Genomic DNA, 15,951 nt, shown 5'->3' on the forward strand with positions numbered 1-15,951 from the left:
CAGCCCCAGGAACCTCTGCCTGGGACCCCTACCCTCATTTTTGGTACCAAGAATCTAACTCAGGACCTTGAGCATGCCAGCAGATACTTGTGCCACTGAGTTATATCCCCAGAACCCTCTTCTGTCAATTGTTATCTCCCTTTTTTCTCTCTCTTTCCTTTTATTCCTTTCTTTGATTCTTCTCTTGCTTTTATAATTATTTTGTCTTCTTATTCTTTCCTTTATTTTCTTTCTCATAACACAAACACTTTGCATTCTTCTCTTTCCTTCTCTCTCAACTGTACCCAAAAAGAAATAGAATCCATCATACTACATAGAACTGCTCCTTCTTCCAGCATAAATTTTTGAATTGGTGACCAAAGATAAAAATCCATTTCACTGATTTTAAGAAAATTACTTACCAAAAAAAAAAATCAGGTCTAAGAAAATAAGAACCTGGAATGTGAGCATTTTACTTGCTATAATAGCAAACAGAAACATCAAAATGTTACACAGGATTTGGAGGCAGATTTATTTGTATAAACAAGCACTTTTTGACTTCTAAAATATGTCAGAAACTGAACCCTAGGGGAGGGAGATTTTTATGGGATTTGCAAGCAAAAAAGCAGAGTATTTAGCTGTCTTTGGCTGGTTCCTACAATATGTGTTATAGTAACCATCTATGCACCATAGTAATCAGCCATTTCTAAGAAACAGAAGTAACAGGAACTGCAACAGGCACCTAACAGAGACTGAAGTACACTGCCTGGGAGAGCATTTGCTGATACATTTTCCCCCTCTTTTAGTTTGCCTGGCAAATCTTTGCTGGGCATATTACGTGTGATCTTCTGAGACAAGGTTCAACTAGGCAGCAGTAGCATTGGGGCTGTCAGTGATCCTAGGGTGAGCCCTAGCCAAGGTCCCTGAGATTGTAAAGTGCTACCAGGAGTTTGTGGTTTATTCCCTCATTATAGTATCTCTTTCTAAGTTGCTTTTTTGAAGAGATATGTTTCCCCTTTAGTAGTCATGATTTACTGTTACTCTGGCAAGGAAGTGAGGGAATTAATCTGATCTAGAAGAGTGCCAATGTGCCTTGGGTTCTCAACAAATCTTAGTCAAGTGTTTGGTTAATTATATTTTCTATTATCTTGAGGCAGGTACCCATAGAGCTTAGGCAAAAACCACAGTTAAAGGGAGGGTGAGTAGCTACAAATACATACACAAGCTTAAATGAAAGCAAGGATTGGGGTAAGCAGACTGAAAGAGAGAAAAATCCAGAGAAATAATGCAGGAGATATAGAGCAATCCTGTGAAAAGTGTCCTCAGGCTTCAGCCATGTATTACTGATCAACATATGGAGTGACTAGAGCAGGTCTTTGAGTGCATCATTATCAGGTTCTGACCTGGATCCCCAATTTCCCAAACAAGTGCATAAATAAATAAGACAAGTGGTAATTTTAGGGCTCCAGGAGTGTAAAAATCCTTTAGCTGAGTTTGAGACTCTGAGGGCTAAGACAAAGACTTCTCTGGACTGCCCATATTTATTAGGTCCAAATGAGGAGCAAGGAAACTGAGGAAGACACAGGCAATGAGCAGGATGTTGGAAGTCACTTCAAAGATTTCTCCAAGTAATAAGTCATGTCAGTTTAGGAGAATCATCTTATCTTCATCATGACATGGTAGAAGTGAGACTATAAGAGTAATTCCTGCAGCTGCTGTCTCTATCTACTTAGTTGATTTTTGAACCAAGTGTCTGCAGCTGTGGCCTTGTCATGACTTTTGAGGTATCTCTGGCCTCACAGGCCACTACAAGCCTCAGCCAGGACCAGTGATTCACAGAGGTTCACTTACTATGAATCAGCTCCTGTCATCAGCTAAGGTCCCTAGGCCTAGGACAGACTCACAGATAAACATGGCAAGCCAATTAGTTAATTTTAAATCCTACTCAGAGCCACTTCATAGTGGTCTTCAACATAACATCTCTTCAGAGTGAGCTTTGGAGCACTCTGGTTCAGGTAAATTCTCCAGCAATCATCTGGATGGCTCTTTTAACTCTGGAATGGTAGCTTTAAGGCTGTATTTCTGAAACTTTAAAAGTTCTAGAGGTAGTTAATATGCACTTGGTGTATACGTGTGTGTAGGGGTATCTCTAGGTATAGCTGATATTTTAGCTAAATTTTATGGAAATGGTTACAAGCTGTTCCTGTGGGATATGCTATTATTATTATTGTTGTTATTATTATTTTACTATTTTAGAGCTTTGTTGCCTATATATTGTATGTCTACAAATGTAGGTGCATTATCACAGCAGGACTCTACATTATTGCCTCATCATGCGGGTAGGGAATGTCTTGGGCCAGTCTGAATAGGTGCATATAAGCACCAATAGATCTCTGCCCTTATAAAGGCTTATTTCAGTGTTTTTAAACGATATTGTTTGGACTTCCGGAAGAACATGGAGAATACATAGCAGCAGCTATGGAGGCTCTCTGAGATACCCTGCTTAGAATCCAGGAATGCTGTGGTATGAGGAGTCCTAAGCAAGGGGAAATACACCTTGCTGACCCAGGAATGAACTAAGCTAAGAGAAACCAACTGGAAATCCAATCCTGGTGCTATAACAGGAACAGATAAAATCTCAGTGCAGAAGCTAGAACCCGTACCACTGAAAGCCACATTTGAATTTCCTGCTGCCACTGTTGCATCCAAATCTGCAGGGCAGAGAGAGAGACGCTCAAAAGCTCTGAGAGTGGGAATCTGTGAATGGAGTTGAGAGCGGGACTAGCAGGAAGCCCTACATCAACTTGCAGTGAGTGAGCAGAACGGGGACCCTTTCATAGAGTAGGAGGCTCCAGCAAAGGACATACTGGGACTGGGCAGACTTGCTGGAACTGGGCACTGCAGTGACTTCAGGCACATATTCCCCTCTCAAGCAGGATTGGTGGGGAGTGCCTGGCCTGCGTGATGCCACTGACTAAGACCCAGTAGGCTAGCCCAAACCAGGTCCCAGCGCCTGGAGGTACACCCTAGCGGTGAAGCCTTCAGTAGGTTGACCTAGAGGGGCGGGCCCAGCAGAGGCTGCCCAGGTCTGTGTCTCCCTAGTACACTGCAGTGGGCAGGAACACTTAGCCGGTGCAATTCAAACAAACTAAATGAAAGAGAAAAAAATTGGGCCTCCTACATTCGCTTGTATGGAAGGAACAAAAAGTATGGGAAGAGGAAGGAACAAGAAAGGGTCCTCAATCCCAATCCTAAGAATACTGATCCAGGAAAGGGAAATGCAAAGGAAGACAGAAAACATGCAATATCAGACACGGCACCAATAGACATAAAGCGGTATCTCCAGAGCTATTATTATTATTGTTGTTATTATTATTATTATTTTACTATTTTAGAGCTTTGTTGCCTATATATTGTATGTCTACAAATGTAGGTGCATTATCACAGCAGGACTCTACATTATTGCCTCATCATGCGGGTAGGGAATGTCTTGGGCCAGTCTGAATAGGTGCGAGTTTAAAAATGAAGTATTTAATGAAATAAAGCAAGATATAAGTAGAATAGTTAGAGAAATGCTAAGCACCACCCAAGAAAAAACAGATGGTGGAATGGAAGAACAGAAAAAAAGGGGAGAATTGTTTGACAGAGAAAACATAGAATACATGAAGCAGGTTCAAAGAGATTACCAGGAAACTAAAAAACTCTATCGAAAGCTGGCATAACAGCTTGAAAGAAACTAAGGATAGATTATCTGAATTGGAGGGCAGACTTGTAATATGGGAGCATGAAGTGAAAAACTTCTTAAAATTAACAAGAAAACAAACAACAATAATACAAAGGCTAGAAGATGATAAGAGGATCTATAGCCTAAGAATTAAAAACATAAAAGAAGTAGGGCCACAAACAAATGGACTACAAAAGCTATTCACAGAAATAATTCAAGAGAATTTCCCTAATTTAGCAAAAGGTAAAGATACTCAGATCTATGAGGCAAACAGGACACCAGCCACGTACAACCCAAACAGAGCTACACCCAGGCATATAATAACCAAAATTCCAGAAATCCAATATAAGAACAGAATATTAAAAGCTGTCAGAGACAAGAAACAGATCACTTACAAGGGAACACCCATCAGAATTACAGCAGACTTCTCGGTACAAACCATCAAATCATGAAGAGTGTGGGGGTAAATAATTCAAGCTTTGAAAGATAATAACCTCCAGCCAAGATTGATATATCCTGCACAACTGTCCCTAGAAATTGATGGAAAAACAAGGTGCTTCCAGGATAAAGAGGAACTCAAGAAATTTGCAACCACCAATTCAACTCTACAGAGAATACTGCAGGATATTCTAAAAAAGGAAAATACCAAGACTTCAGAAATAGTGGCAGAGAAGCCACAATGAATGGAGCAGAAAGCAAAATGAAGACGACAAACTGACAACAAACGACAGAAAAAGAACTCAACAGAAATGAGGCACAGAAGGTTGGATGGTAGGAACAGCTATTTTGGAGAAAACAAGACATCATAATAGCTAGTGCTGATTTAGTATCATCTTGCTTTGAAGTCCCATCAAGCTTTTATTCTTCTGTCTCCATCTGTCTTAACAGGTTGTATCTTGTTGCATTTTATTATATGTGATAATATAAGCAAAAACCTTTATGGACAAGGAGATTATACAGAAACCATTGTTCATTTTCTGATAGTTGGTTCTAAATACCCTGTAATACTCATTCTCCTGAATAGTTTTACATGGACTTGAGATGTTTGGTGCTACAGTATATGAAGTTATACTCTTTAAAGGTTTCAAGGAAAGAGACATTATGGTAACTACTTTTATGTCGGGATGTCTTGGTGGTGAAACACTATTTTGCTTAAATGGTTATGCTTTGACCTGTGCTGTTTTGTTGTTATGCCCTCTTTTATCTCAGTCTCCTTTTTTTTTAATATTTACTTTTTTATTTTTTTCTGTTTAATTAAGGAAAAAATTTTTAAAAAGCAGGATACATTATAGTAACCCACTTTGATTTCTTATTAACTTGATTTGAAACCCTGTATAGCCCTCACCATCTTGCTTTGACTGATTTTCCTCTATTCTGCTTTGCTTGATAATACCAACTTCGAAAGTATAGGCAACAACTGTAAAGACAATAATATTCATTATGACGCCCATTCCAGTTGACTATTATCTTCTTTTAAAGCCCTGTAATGTCTCCAGTGTTTTGGTTCTATTAGTTACTGTTTTGTTCAATTTTATTATAACTGATGATATAGGCAATTCTTTTTAAGATAGCAAGAGGCAGTATGGTAACCATTGTTGATCACCTAGTATTTTGTTTTTACATTATCTATTATGTATTCATCCTTTTGATCTGACTGACTCTGTTCTGTTATGTCACATTTGGTTTTACTCTCTTCAAAAAAAGTAATAAGAACTGTGGGAGTAATAAAACCCAAATGTGTAATTGTCATTGTACAAAAGAAAGGAAAAGAAAGTGCTCTAAAGAATATAACTGCATATATATTTTAGTGTATAGGATAGATAACCATATTACTGAGTTTTGTTGGATCATTGAACAAAACTGTTTCCAGTCTCACTGTTTAAAAGTCCACTTTATATGCTTTAAATTTGTAACTTGAACAACTATTTCTAAGATAACAATATGTATTCTATTAACTAGTGATTTCCTATTGTTTATTTTTTCTGAAATTCTGTATAACTTGTACCCTATTTCTGTTTTTTTTTCTTTTTCTTTTTCTCCTTAATAAAAAAAATGATATTGTTTGGTCAATCAGATCCCCAGAGTGGCCTTAGACCTCTGGACCAGTTGTTTTGAGTGCAGATTTGTATCAGTGGCAGACAGTGGAGCAGATACTAGTCAAGCATGGGGTGTGATGTCTTTTCCTTCATGTCTCAGGATGTTTTATTGCTTTGGTGGGTTTCCAAACAGCAACAGGAAGCAGTGGACACTTGAATTTTCAGATCAATTGAGGGTCCACATGAGAGTCCATAGTTTAGTTCTTTCTTGTGTAGATCATTCCTGTGGGAGAGCATTGGCCAAAATAACTTTGTCCAAGATGATCACTTCATATCTATCCTGTTGGATGGACTGTATTCCTAACAGAACTATGTCCATCCATAAGCAGGGTGTTCTCAGAATCTGCAGGTGGTTCATTTTTAAGTCTGGTCAGTTTGAGAACAGTTTATTAGTCTGTGCCAGGAAGTTATGGTCAGTGGGTTCAGCTTGGTGGGCAGGTACGTGGAGGTCCAGTATAGCATGTGGTACTTGCACAGTTTGGTTTGGACTAAGGTGAGCTTGTCAGTTATTTTATCAGAAGGCCAATGGCTGTCAGAGTGCAGAAGTAAAGGGAAGGCGGCCCTTAGTGATTGGGTTCAAGTGTTTATACAGGAAGGCCACTGGGCACTCCCAGGGGATGACAGTCTGAGTAAGCATCCTTGAAGCCACATGTCATCATTTACAAGTAAATTGAATTGCAGTTGTATCTGGAAGTCCCAAGGTTGGAACTTAGAGTGCCTTTTATTTTTCTATTTGCAGATTTGAGCTTTTCCCAGGATAGCCAGTTTCTGCCAGATATTGTAGCAGATCTTTTGTGTCTTTCCAGCAGGCAGTTCGGGTGTCAATAATCAGTTCACAGTTCTGAAGTTTCTGGATGTGTGGTTGAATTCGCAGTCAAATCTCTTATGGCATAGGGTACTGTCTGCTCAGGGCCCATGACAGAGCTGGAAGAAACAGAGAAACAGCTAACAGAAGCTGAAGTACACTGGCTGCAGGGTGCATTTTTCTGCTACATTATAATATTAAAAATGACTCCTATATGTGAATGTTTTTCCTTTTATTTTTTAGAGTTTTGAAAATTTTAACAAATTTTTCAACATCTCTTCTGAATCTCTTGTTTACTTAGTTCCTAAAGGCCAATTATGCCTTATGGCCATCTTAATTTCTATCTATACATATAAGTGATATCAAAATATATAGTGTTCATATTTCTAAAATTAATTACAATAAAAGACACATTGCTATGAAGTCTCCTCAAAGTGCTCCTCATTGCTCCAAGCACAATTATCCCATCATTCTTGCTGCTTTCTGAAGCAGTTTCTAGAAACCTCTTTTGTAAGAGTCAAAAATATGTTAAATTCTGCTGCTGCTGCATGCTGTCCAATGGGATTTACCCTTGTAAAAACATTATGATGTATCTTCATCCCCTTTATTCATTGTACCTAGCACCATATCACATCTGATTCTTCTCTAAAGCCAAAATGACTACAAAAGGTAAATATTTTGAATTGATTCATATGTACCAGAGGTTCACCACCACTGCCCTAGGGGAAGTAGCTTGTGGTGGGCCAGATAGTACGTAGATGAATTTCATCTCATTTATTTCAAGACATACAGATACTGAAGGTTACATGGAGGAGGGAATTCACAGTCAAGGTTATTCAGGATGCCAAGGATGAAGTGTGCTTTATTCAGGTTCTTCCCTCTTTTTTCTTAGTAAGGCTTTGCAATAAAGATTTTTAGGTTTTCTGCTCCCCCCCATCCCACCATATAAATCACAACAGTACTCCTCTTCTTTGTTGTAACTTTGATCAAGTTGAGAAGTAAATCAAAGAAGACTTTGGAAAGCAATCTACTTCAATTATTACTGAGAAAGACTAATCTGAAAGAAGTACTTAGTACAAGTATATAAAGGGCTTGATGACTGAATCCCAGAATTTGTCAAATTTAATATTCAATTTTAGGTTGTAGAACAAGAACAAAAGGTATTATATGAGTGTAACTTACTCTCAGGAGGAAAAAGGAATAGCTGAGCTAGACATGTCAAATTTTTCTTCTTGAATCCACCAATTGATGAGGCACTCCCTTTCCTGAAGGCCAAGTGCACAAAGGGGCAGAAAGGAGGCTGGGATTCCTGTACATGTGCTCTCTCTGCAGGGAATAAAACAGAACTCTACCACCAGACCGTGCCCTTTAATTCTGTATTTGAAGTTTCACATTAGGCTTTCTGATATTTTAGCATACAGGTGCTACCACAAGTATCATTTTCATGGCCATGTGCACAGTGTATTGAATGTTCAGTCGTTTCTCGACCATCAAGCTCAGAGACTCTTTTTCAACTTCTCCAGCATGATGGTAATACTATAAAGAATCACTCCATTTCTAATGAATGCCATTTCCATGACTTCCATATTGGTCAGCTCATGACGGACACTCATTTCTTTGTGCCTAATGTGAATACACTTCTTTGGTTTGCTTTCATTATTGGGTAGAACCATTTTGAACTCTCTCTTATTTCTTTCTGTCTGTAGGAACTGCACCTGCTTAACATAGTCTATGACTCCATCAACGCAATATCATGCAGAGAAAGTGGTTTTTGGCTAACAATCTATTTGTTTCAAATAGATTTCAGTTCAAAGTATTTGAGTTGCAAGAGACCCTGGAAACTCACACAACTCAGTCACATTCAGCAGAACAGAGAGGTGAAGGACATGGTCTGTGAAGTACCTAAGCACTGGCAGGGTGGAGAAGAGACTGGATTTCTAACCTTCGTTGGCTTGTGCAGGGAGAGCTGTCACTCTCAGGAGCTCCATGTTCCAGAAGTATCTGCCCTATTTCTACCATACATAATTTTTTACAGCGGTTATTTGAGAAATGTTTCAATAGAATATCACTGGATCTTATTAAACTGGTGCAAGACAAAGAGAAAGATAATGTATGAAGAGTTGGGGGGAGAAAGATATGTTTTTTAAGATTTATGATCATGAAGTTTCAGAAAGGCATTATTCTGGCTGATAATGACTACATTTATAAAACAAACACTCATTTAAAACAAAACAACAAAACTTTGTGTTCAGTTTTCAAACCTCAGCAGCATTATAAAAACTCATAAACTCAAAACCCTGGTCTTACTCTTATGAATTTTCAAGGTTGGTCAGGCAGAATGAGAAAGGGAGGAGGAATTTCTCAAGCAGAGAGAATAATAGCCTGCCTTTCTGTTCCGCTTGCATTTCATTTTCAGCACCTACTTACTGTGTGACCTTGAGTGAGTCATTTCATCCCTGTGTGTCAATTTTCTCATTTGCAATGGAGGATAATGAATACTACTTTCTGTGTCTCTCATGGGTGATGTTATTAGCACTATCGATTAATATTTATTGGCTGGCTGTCGGGACTATAATGCTGAGATTGGTGCTTTGTCCTAGAGAAGGAGAGGAGATTGCATCAGTAAAACATTTTTTGTGTGTGTGTGAACAAAAAGAAGATCTAAAAAAGACAGAATTATTACAACTTAAAATAGCAATATGCCATATATTTTAAAACATGCATCTTCTGTGCTAAGATTATGTAATACTACTTTTTCTCTTAGTGATTGTATATCATAATAATTATAGTACAATACATGTTACTTTTGGACAATTCCTATTAGCACTATGTTAAGACCTTATTACAGTTTCTTTATCTTCCTGGAAATTACAGCCTATGTATCATTTCTTCAGAAATATTTACTACTTCTTCATGGCAGTGGTGGTGAACCTATGGCACATGCGCTGCAGTGGACATGAACAACCCTGTCACCACGCAAATCAAAATGTTACAGCAGCCCAAGACAACATCTGTGTTTTCTAAACTAAAAACTCAGCATTCAGGTTTAATCGCAGTGTTGGTAGTTTGTGATGAAGTGGTTTTTAGGTTGCAGTTTGAGCACTCAGTCTCTAAAAGGTTTTTCTTCACTGGTTTATGGGATTGGGTCATCTTAGCAAAACCATTCACTTTGGTTTGAAAAGCATGTTTTTAACAGGATAATGACAAATAAAAGGTACAACAGTAAGAGACACTTTTTCTTTAGAAATAATAGAAATCTGAAATGTCCCTCTTTGTTCCCCGTAGACAGAATGGAATCTTCAATGACAGTTTGTCCACACCAGGCAAATGAATGAGGGTTCCCTTCAGTTTTATTTAGATCAATCCTGTCTTCCTATCCTGCTGTCACTTACCTTATTTGTTTCCTACCATTGGAACTGTTAGTAGAACCCCTAACCTTGCTTCTCTCTTTGTGCTCTCTCTGTTTTCTAGCTGTCCTCCACACCACTGACAAAGAATCTTTCAGAGTAGGTCACGCCATGTGGTACACACAGCCAATACATTATTCATCCTTCAAGAGAAATGAAACACTAATTCCTGCAGGTGGTTGAACCTTGAAAACATCATGCCAAGTGCAGCAAAAAACAAATATTGTATAATTCCACTTATTCAAAGTACCTGAACAGGCAAGTGCACAGGGATGGAAAGGAGAGTCATGGTTATGGGGTCTGGGAGAAGGAGTAATGGAAGGTTACTCATTGGGAGAGTTTCTGTTTGTGTTGATTAAATAGTTCTAGAGGTGCACAGTGGTGCTAATCATACACCCAAAAGGGTCAAAATGATAAGTGCTATGTTGCATGCATTTTGCATAATTTTATCATAATAAAGACATTTAACAGCAAAGCTGGACCTATTGTTTTCTTCTTCAAAACAATCACTGAGTATTTACAGAATAGTCCAAACTCCTTTGTGTGACAGTAAAAATCCTTCAGGCTTGACCTCCAGTTTCAACCTTACCACAGGTCACGTCTGCACCAGAGTCTCACCTTCCAGTCACACTGGCAAATGTGAGTCGCTGGCCCTGATCTTAATTGGCGCCTCTGTCCTTAGCTCTCTGGCCTCTTCTCCTCTGCAATGCTTGCTCTTTTCTTCTTCTTCCCTCCTTCTAGCTCTTGAGATCTTCTATATCCACTGAAGGCCAGCTCTATGAGGGTTCATGCCAATTTCAGAATCAATCGTCCAGTGTATGGTGCAATCACAATGTGTTTGGCTGATTAACCAAGAACTTGGACACTGTGGGTTCTCTAGGGTTATTTTAGGTTCTTTAGGTCAAGGGTTACTTATTGCCTCTTTTTGCATGCAGGAGTAATTGGCGAAGTCTAGGGTAAAAAGTGTGGGACTCATGGCATACACTTTGCATAATCCTAAAAGAGTTGCTTTTGGATTTTTTATCCTGCCAGGGATACAGCTCAGTAGCATGAATGCCTGCCTGACAAATGCAAGGTCCTGAGTTTGATTCCTGGTACAAAAGGGAAAAGAAAGTTTAGTTGAATTTTGTATCTTCGGAGGCCTCATTTGGTCTGTGATGACTAGCAATTTATCACAGTATTACTAAGTGCTTATGCTGCATTGATCTGATTATCCACCATGGCATAACTAATCTCCCCAAATCTTGGTAGTTAAAAATACTAAATGTTTATTATCTACCATTTATTTCAGGTTTGGGGTCAGGAATTTGGGAGAGGTTCAGCTCTACGGTTCTAGCTCACGGGTTTTCATAATGATACAGTGAGGGTGTTCACAGGGCCTGCGGTCATCTGCAGGCTGGACAAGAGCAAAAGCACATGTGTCCAGGTGGCTCACTTTCATCACTGTGGGGAAGGAGGTTTCATTTCTTTGCCAAGTGGGCCCTCCCTTGGACCGGTTGGAGTGTCATCAGAACTCCTTAGAGCGAGTGACCCGAGAAAGACGAGGCATTTGTGCACGTTCTGTCCTTACACCAGTGAGCCTATTAAATGACAGCAATGATTGTACAATGATACAAACACCCACATAGAGGATGGTGCCTGCAGAGTGCTGCCTGGGCCCTGAGCACCGGCAGAGTTCCTCTGACACCTGTCACTGACATGTTCTGAAGTTAAACTTTAAAACTCTCCTATCTGGGACTCGGGATTTAGCTCAGCAGCATAAGCGCCTGTTTTTGCAAGCAGGCAGTCATGAGTTCGATCCCCAGTACTGATAAAAAAGAAAAAGACAAAAAACAAAAAACTCTCCTATCTACACACATCTAACCATTGCTTCAGATGTTGGTCTTATAGATTCCCAAACCTACTTTTTTTATATACAGTATTCTTTCAATTCACATTTTAAAATCCCAGCCTCTTTCCTAATAAAATCACTAATCTAGCCTCTCCTCCAAGGAGTGGGTTAACCAAATTCCTTGACCATGAAAACAGCTGCCATGCCCTAGGACTCCCATGCTTTTAACACCTCCCACTAAATTCCCATCACACAATCAAATCATGTGTTGCCTTGTTCTGTTTTGTATCTTTGATTCCCAACTAAACAGAGAGCCATACAGAGAATTTTGTATCTCATAGCTCATTATAATCTTGGTCCATACACACAGAGCATTGATTATGGAAGCCCTGTTAACTAGGAGGCTCTTGAATATCTGATATAATAAATGTTTCTTTAGCAAAGACGAAGAATGGATTGTATTGTTGCCAGGAAAGGAGTAATTGTATTCTTTTATAGTGATTAAATTCGCTGTTCTGAACGTGACTGTGCTTTCATTTTTTGTTTTTGTTTTTGTTTTGTTTCATTTTGTTTTGAGACAGTCTCCCTGTGAAGTGCAGGCTGACCTTGAACCCACTGTAAAGCCCAAGGTGGCCTCTAACTTATGGCAATTTTCTTGCCTCAGCCTCCACATTGGCATTACAGGCATATGCCACTATACCCAGCTAATTGTGTTTTATTTAGGAATGAAAATGTTAAAAGTTTCAAAATCCTAACAAAGTCTAGATTTTTAAAGTATCATCATTTTTTGCCTGTATAATCCTAAACAGGAAAGGCATGCAAAATATGGACCTATTTTGTTTGATTTAGTGATGGATTCATCATTGCTAACAGTTTAAGATACAAATCATATTTGAGAACTGCCTATTTCAAACTCAAGGACACATTCTTTTCCTGAAGGCTAAAAAGGCAAGGATAAAATAGTTGACTATTTTAAGACATATTCATTATACATTGTATATACATTGATTTTTGTATATACATTCATTTTTCCAGTCCTCACAGTGATGCTATATATTATGGGTGTTATTCCCCCTCTCTTTCATACAGGAAAACTAAAGCTCTATATTCAAGCAAAAGTTCCTAAAAACTGACATAATTGGAATTTTCACCCTGATCTGAAGGCTTCTGTACATGTACAGAAAGAGAAATCCTAGCCAGGCATGGTGATGCATGCTTGTGATCCCAGCACGGAGGAGGCTGAGGCAGGAGGGTCATTGCAAATTGGAGGGAATTTTGGGCTACATAGTGAATTCAAGGCTAGCCTGAATTACACAGCAACACCCTGTCTCAAGAAGAAGAAGAAGGAGGAGGAGGAGGAGGAGGAGAAGGAAGAGAAGGAGAAGGAGAAGGAGAAGGAGAAGGAGAAGAAGAAGAAGAAGAAGAAGAAGAAGAAGAAGAAGAAGAAGAAGAAGAAGAAGAAGGCAGAGGAAAAAGAAGAAGAAGAGGAGGAAGAGGAGGAAGAGGTGGAGGAAGAGGAGGAAGAAATTCTTCTCTGTCTACTGGCTTCCAAACTGTACCATATGCAGTTCATGCAGGGTGATCAAGGAGTGAGGAGCAGGGCTTCTCAAGAGCATGAGCTGTCAAAGGCTATAGTTGTGTCACTGTGAGGAGGAACACTGAGACGCTAAGATGTAAACTCTTGTCCTAAAGATGCCATGTTCTGTATTCTGCATTGCAGGAGCATTGGGAGCACCATTTTTTTGGGAAGACCCAGCAAATCAGTTCCTTCGTCTTAAAAGACATGTGTATTTGCAAGACTACTGGAACCCAGATGAGAGTTCAGATGGGTGGAGGATCACACTGGCTGATCAGGTATTTACATTTAAAACAAATAGTCCTCTGCCATTTATTTTTTAACCCATTTTCCATTTTCCCCGAGCATATTGGAGGTGGTGCTTGCAGTCACAGCATTTACCCCAAGACAGCAGAGGGATCACAGTCCTAACCTTACTCCCCAAGCTTGCCATTAAAAAATCCCATGTTTTTACTAGTTTCCCATTGCTCTACTAGATTGATAGTCCTTGGAAACAAAATGCATCTTTCTGTTTGTAGCATTCTGCTTCAGTAGTGCCATTTCCATTTTCTATTGCTATAAATTAAATCAATGCTGGTAAGTAGTTGTACTTTTCGTTTCTAAACAGGAAATGGTTTCAATCAGCTTGCCAACCCCTGCCATGAACACACCATTCACCCACCCTCATTTCCCTGAGTTACACTTGCTCTTTCCTTGTCATAAAGGGGATTTTGCTTTGTGAAAGTCTCTTCTTGCTTAATGACTAAGCTCAGAGTCCTCTCCTCTCTGAAATCTTCGTTTCCTCTCCTTTCAAAGGCACATTAATTCTTATTCCCCCCACCCTTTGCATTGTTCAGATATGAGTAGCTCTCAAAATGTTACAGTGGAATTACTTATTTCATCTACATAACGACACTACCAAGATGAGGTCCATGTCTTATCCATCAAGACGATTATTTTTTGAACCTGTCAAAATGACTATTGCACAGTTTTATAAATTATGCTTTTTGGGAGGTGGGTGAGTGGATAGTGGTCTCAGTTCAGTTCACTCATTTGTTCTATGGTTAGTTTTCCTGATAGTCTTCCAAGGCTTTAGCTGTTGTTCCTTGACTGACTTCCTTTTCTACATTTTCCTATTCATTTGTGTTCCCACTTCAAGGGGAATAAGGACATTCGCATTAGGAGGCTTACCTCATGTTTACTTTTCTGATGGAAGAACAGATTGTGACTCTGGACCAAATGAAAGTGCTGAATTATTTTAGGATTTCAGAGACTCATGATTTACCTCTTGGAACTTAGCAATTTAGAAAATAAAGCTGTTTAATTAATTTCTTCATTTAATCATTCTTTCCGCATGTATCAAGTTGTCATCATCACTAAGTATGAGAATTACAAAAAAAGTCATAAAAAAATCAAATGTCTTTGCTTTCATGTGGTCTTAGTCCTTTCGTTTCTCAGTATGGCTGTGCCTGAACTGGTCTACCAGGATTGATTTTTTCTTGCCCAGAATTTTTCTGATAAAAACCGCCAGCTAGAGCAATGCATCCAGTTTCATGTATGCTTTGCACAAATAGTGTAAATCAAGATGCTTGTTTCCAACACTTATTTGGAAAAGTAAATAATTACATAGGATAACAGACTGTATCTTTTCTGTGGAATGTTGAAGTTTTCAAATATACTGTCTCTAATTATAGACCTGTTTTATAATCAGCTGACAGAAACTGTAACATAACAAGACTCAACTATCAGTTCACACTGTTCCATAAATACTGTAATACATCTGAGCTTTAAAATAAACAGATAACTGCAGATAACTGAAAGTGTGAAAACTCAATCGCATTTGGCATAATTTCCCATTACATTCCTCTCATTCTTTTGGAATATCTGCATAATAATCTGAATGACCAAAGCAACATGTGCTCTACACACCCAGAGATTATGACTTGTGTTTCCTCTTCTTGTAGATTCGTGAAACCTGGATTTCTATGAAAAGAACTGCACAGCATTATTTAGACATGAATATATTCAGCTTTGACATGTCTGCTGACCAATGAACGTGCTTTCCTGATTCATGCAGGAGAACAAGGATGGTAGCGCCAGTGTGACCGTGTGCAGGAAACACGAGCTGGGAAGATCTGGGGGAATTTCTGTGCTGCTTCTCAGACTACTTACTATGTCTATTTCATGTTGAAAGGAGAATTATGACCACCAACATAGAGACCTTGAAATAGAAGTTCTCAATAAATAGTTTGTCCTGGAATAAGAACTAAATAAAGCCTGTTATAATAATATTTATCAAAAGGGAGGCCTTTATTTTAAAAAAAAAAAAAAACAAAAAATGTATTGTTATGAAGATACTCTGTTCACTCTGGTTTACTTTTGGGAGAGTTTTTTTTTTTTAATTCAAGGAATGTATATCTCAAATGGAATGAGTTCTCTCCTTTTCTCTTCAATAGTTGTTGTGTTCTAAAGCCAGTCTATTTTAAGACCACACTTCTGAAACTTTTTCCATCAAAGGCTCACTGCTGAGTTCAGTAGAGAACATGATAGTAAC

General features: G+C 38.8%; 1 protein-coding gene across 2 annotated transcripts in view; it reads left to right on the forward strand.

Moving 5' to 3' along the window:
- The window catches only part of CUNH3orf85 (chromosome unknown C3orf85 homolog), a 29,699-nt gene extending 14,011 nt beyond the window's left edge, over positions 1-15,688 (forward strand). For both annotated transcript variants that reach the window (XM_063225331.1, XM_063225332.1), the window contains exons 3-4: positions 13,563-13,696; positions 15,362-15,688. In XM_063225331.1, coding sequence (XP_063081401.1) covers positions 13,563-13,696; positions 15,362-15,451 — 224 coding nt within the window. In that variant the 3' untranslated portion in view covers positions 15,452-15,688. The remainder of the gene's footprint in view (positions 1-13,562; positions 13,697-15,361) is intronic.
- The last annotated feature ends 263 nt before the right edge of the window (positions 15,689-15,951 follow it).

This window comes from Cavia porcellus, unplaced genomic scaffold, assembly GCF_034190915.1.
Source record: "Cavia porcellus strain 051 isolate PalLab524CR breed Dunkin Hartley unplaced genomic scaffold, mCavPor4.1 scaffold_15, whole genome shotgun sequence".
Taxonomy (NCBI): domain Eukaryota; kingdom Metazoa; phylum Chordata; class Mammalia; order Rodentia; family Caviidae; genus Cavia; species Cavia porcellus.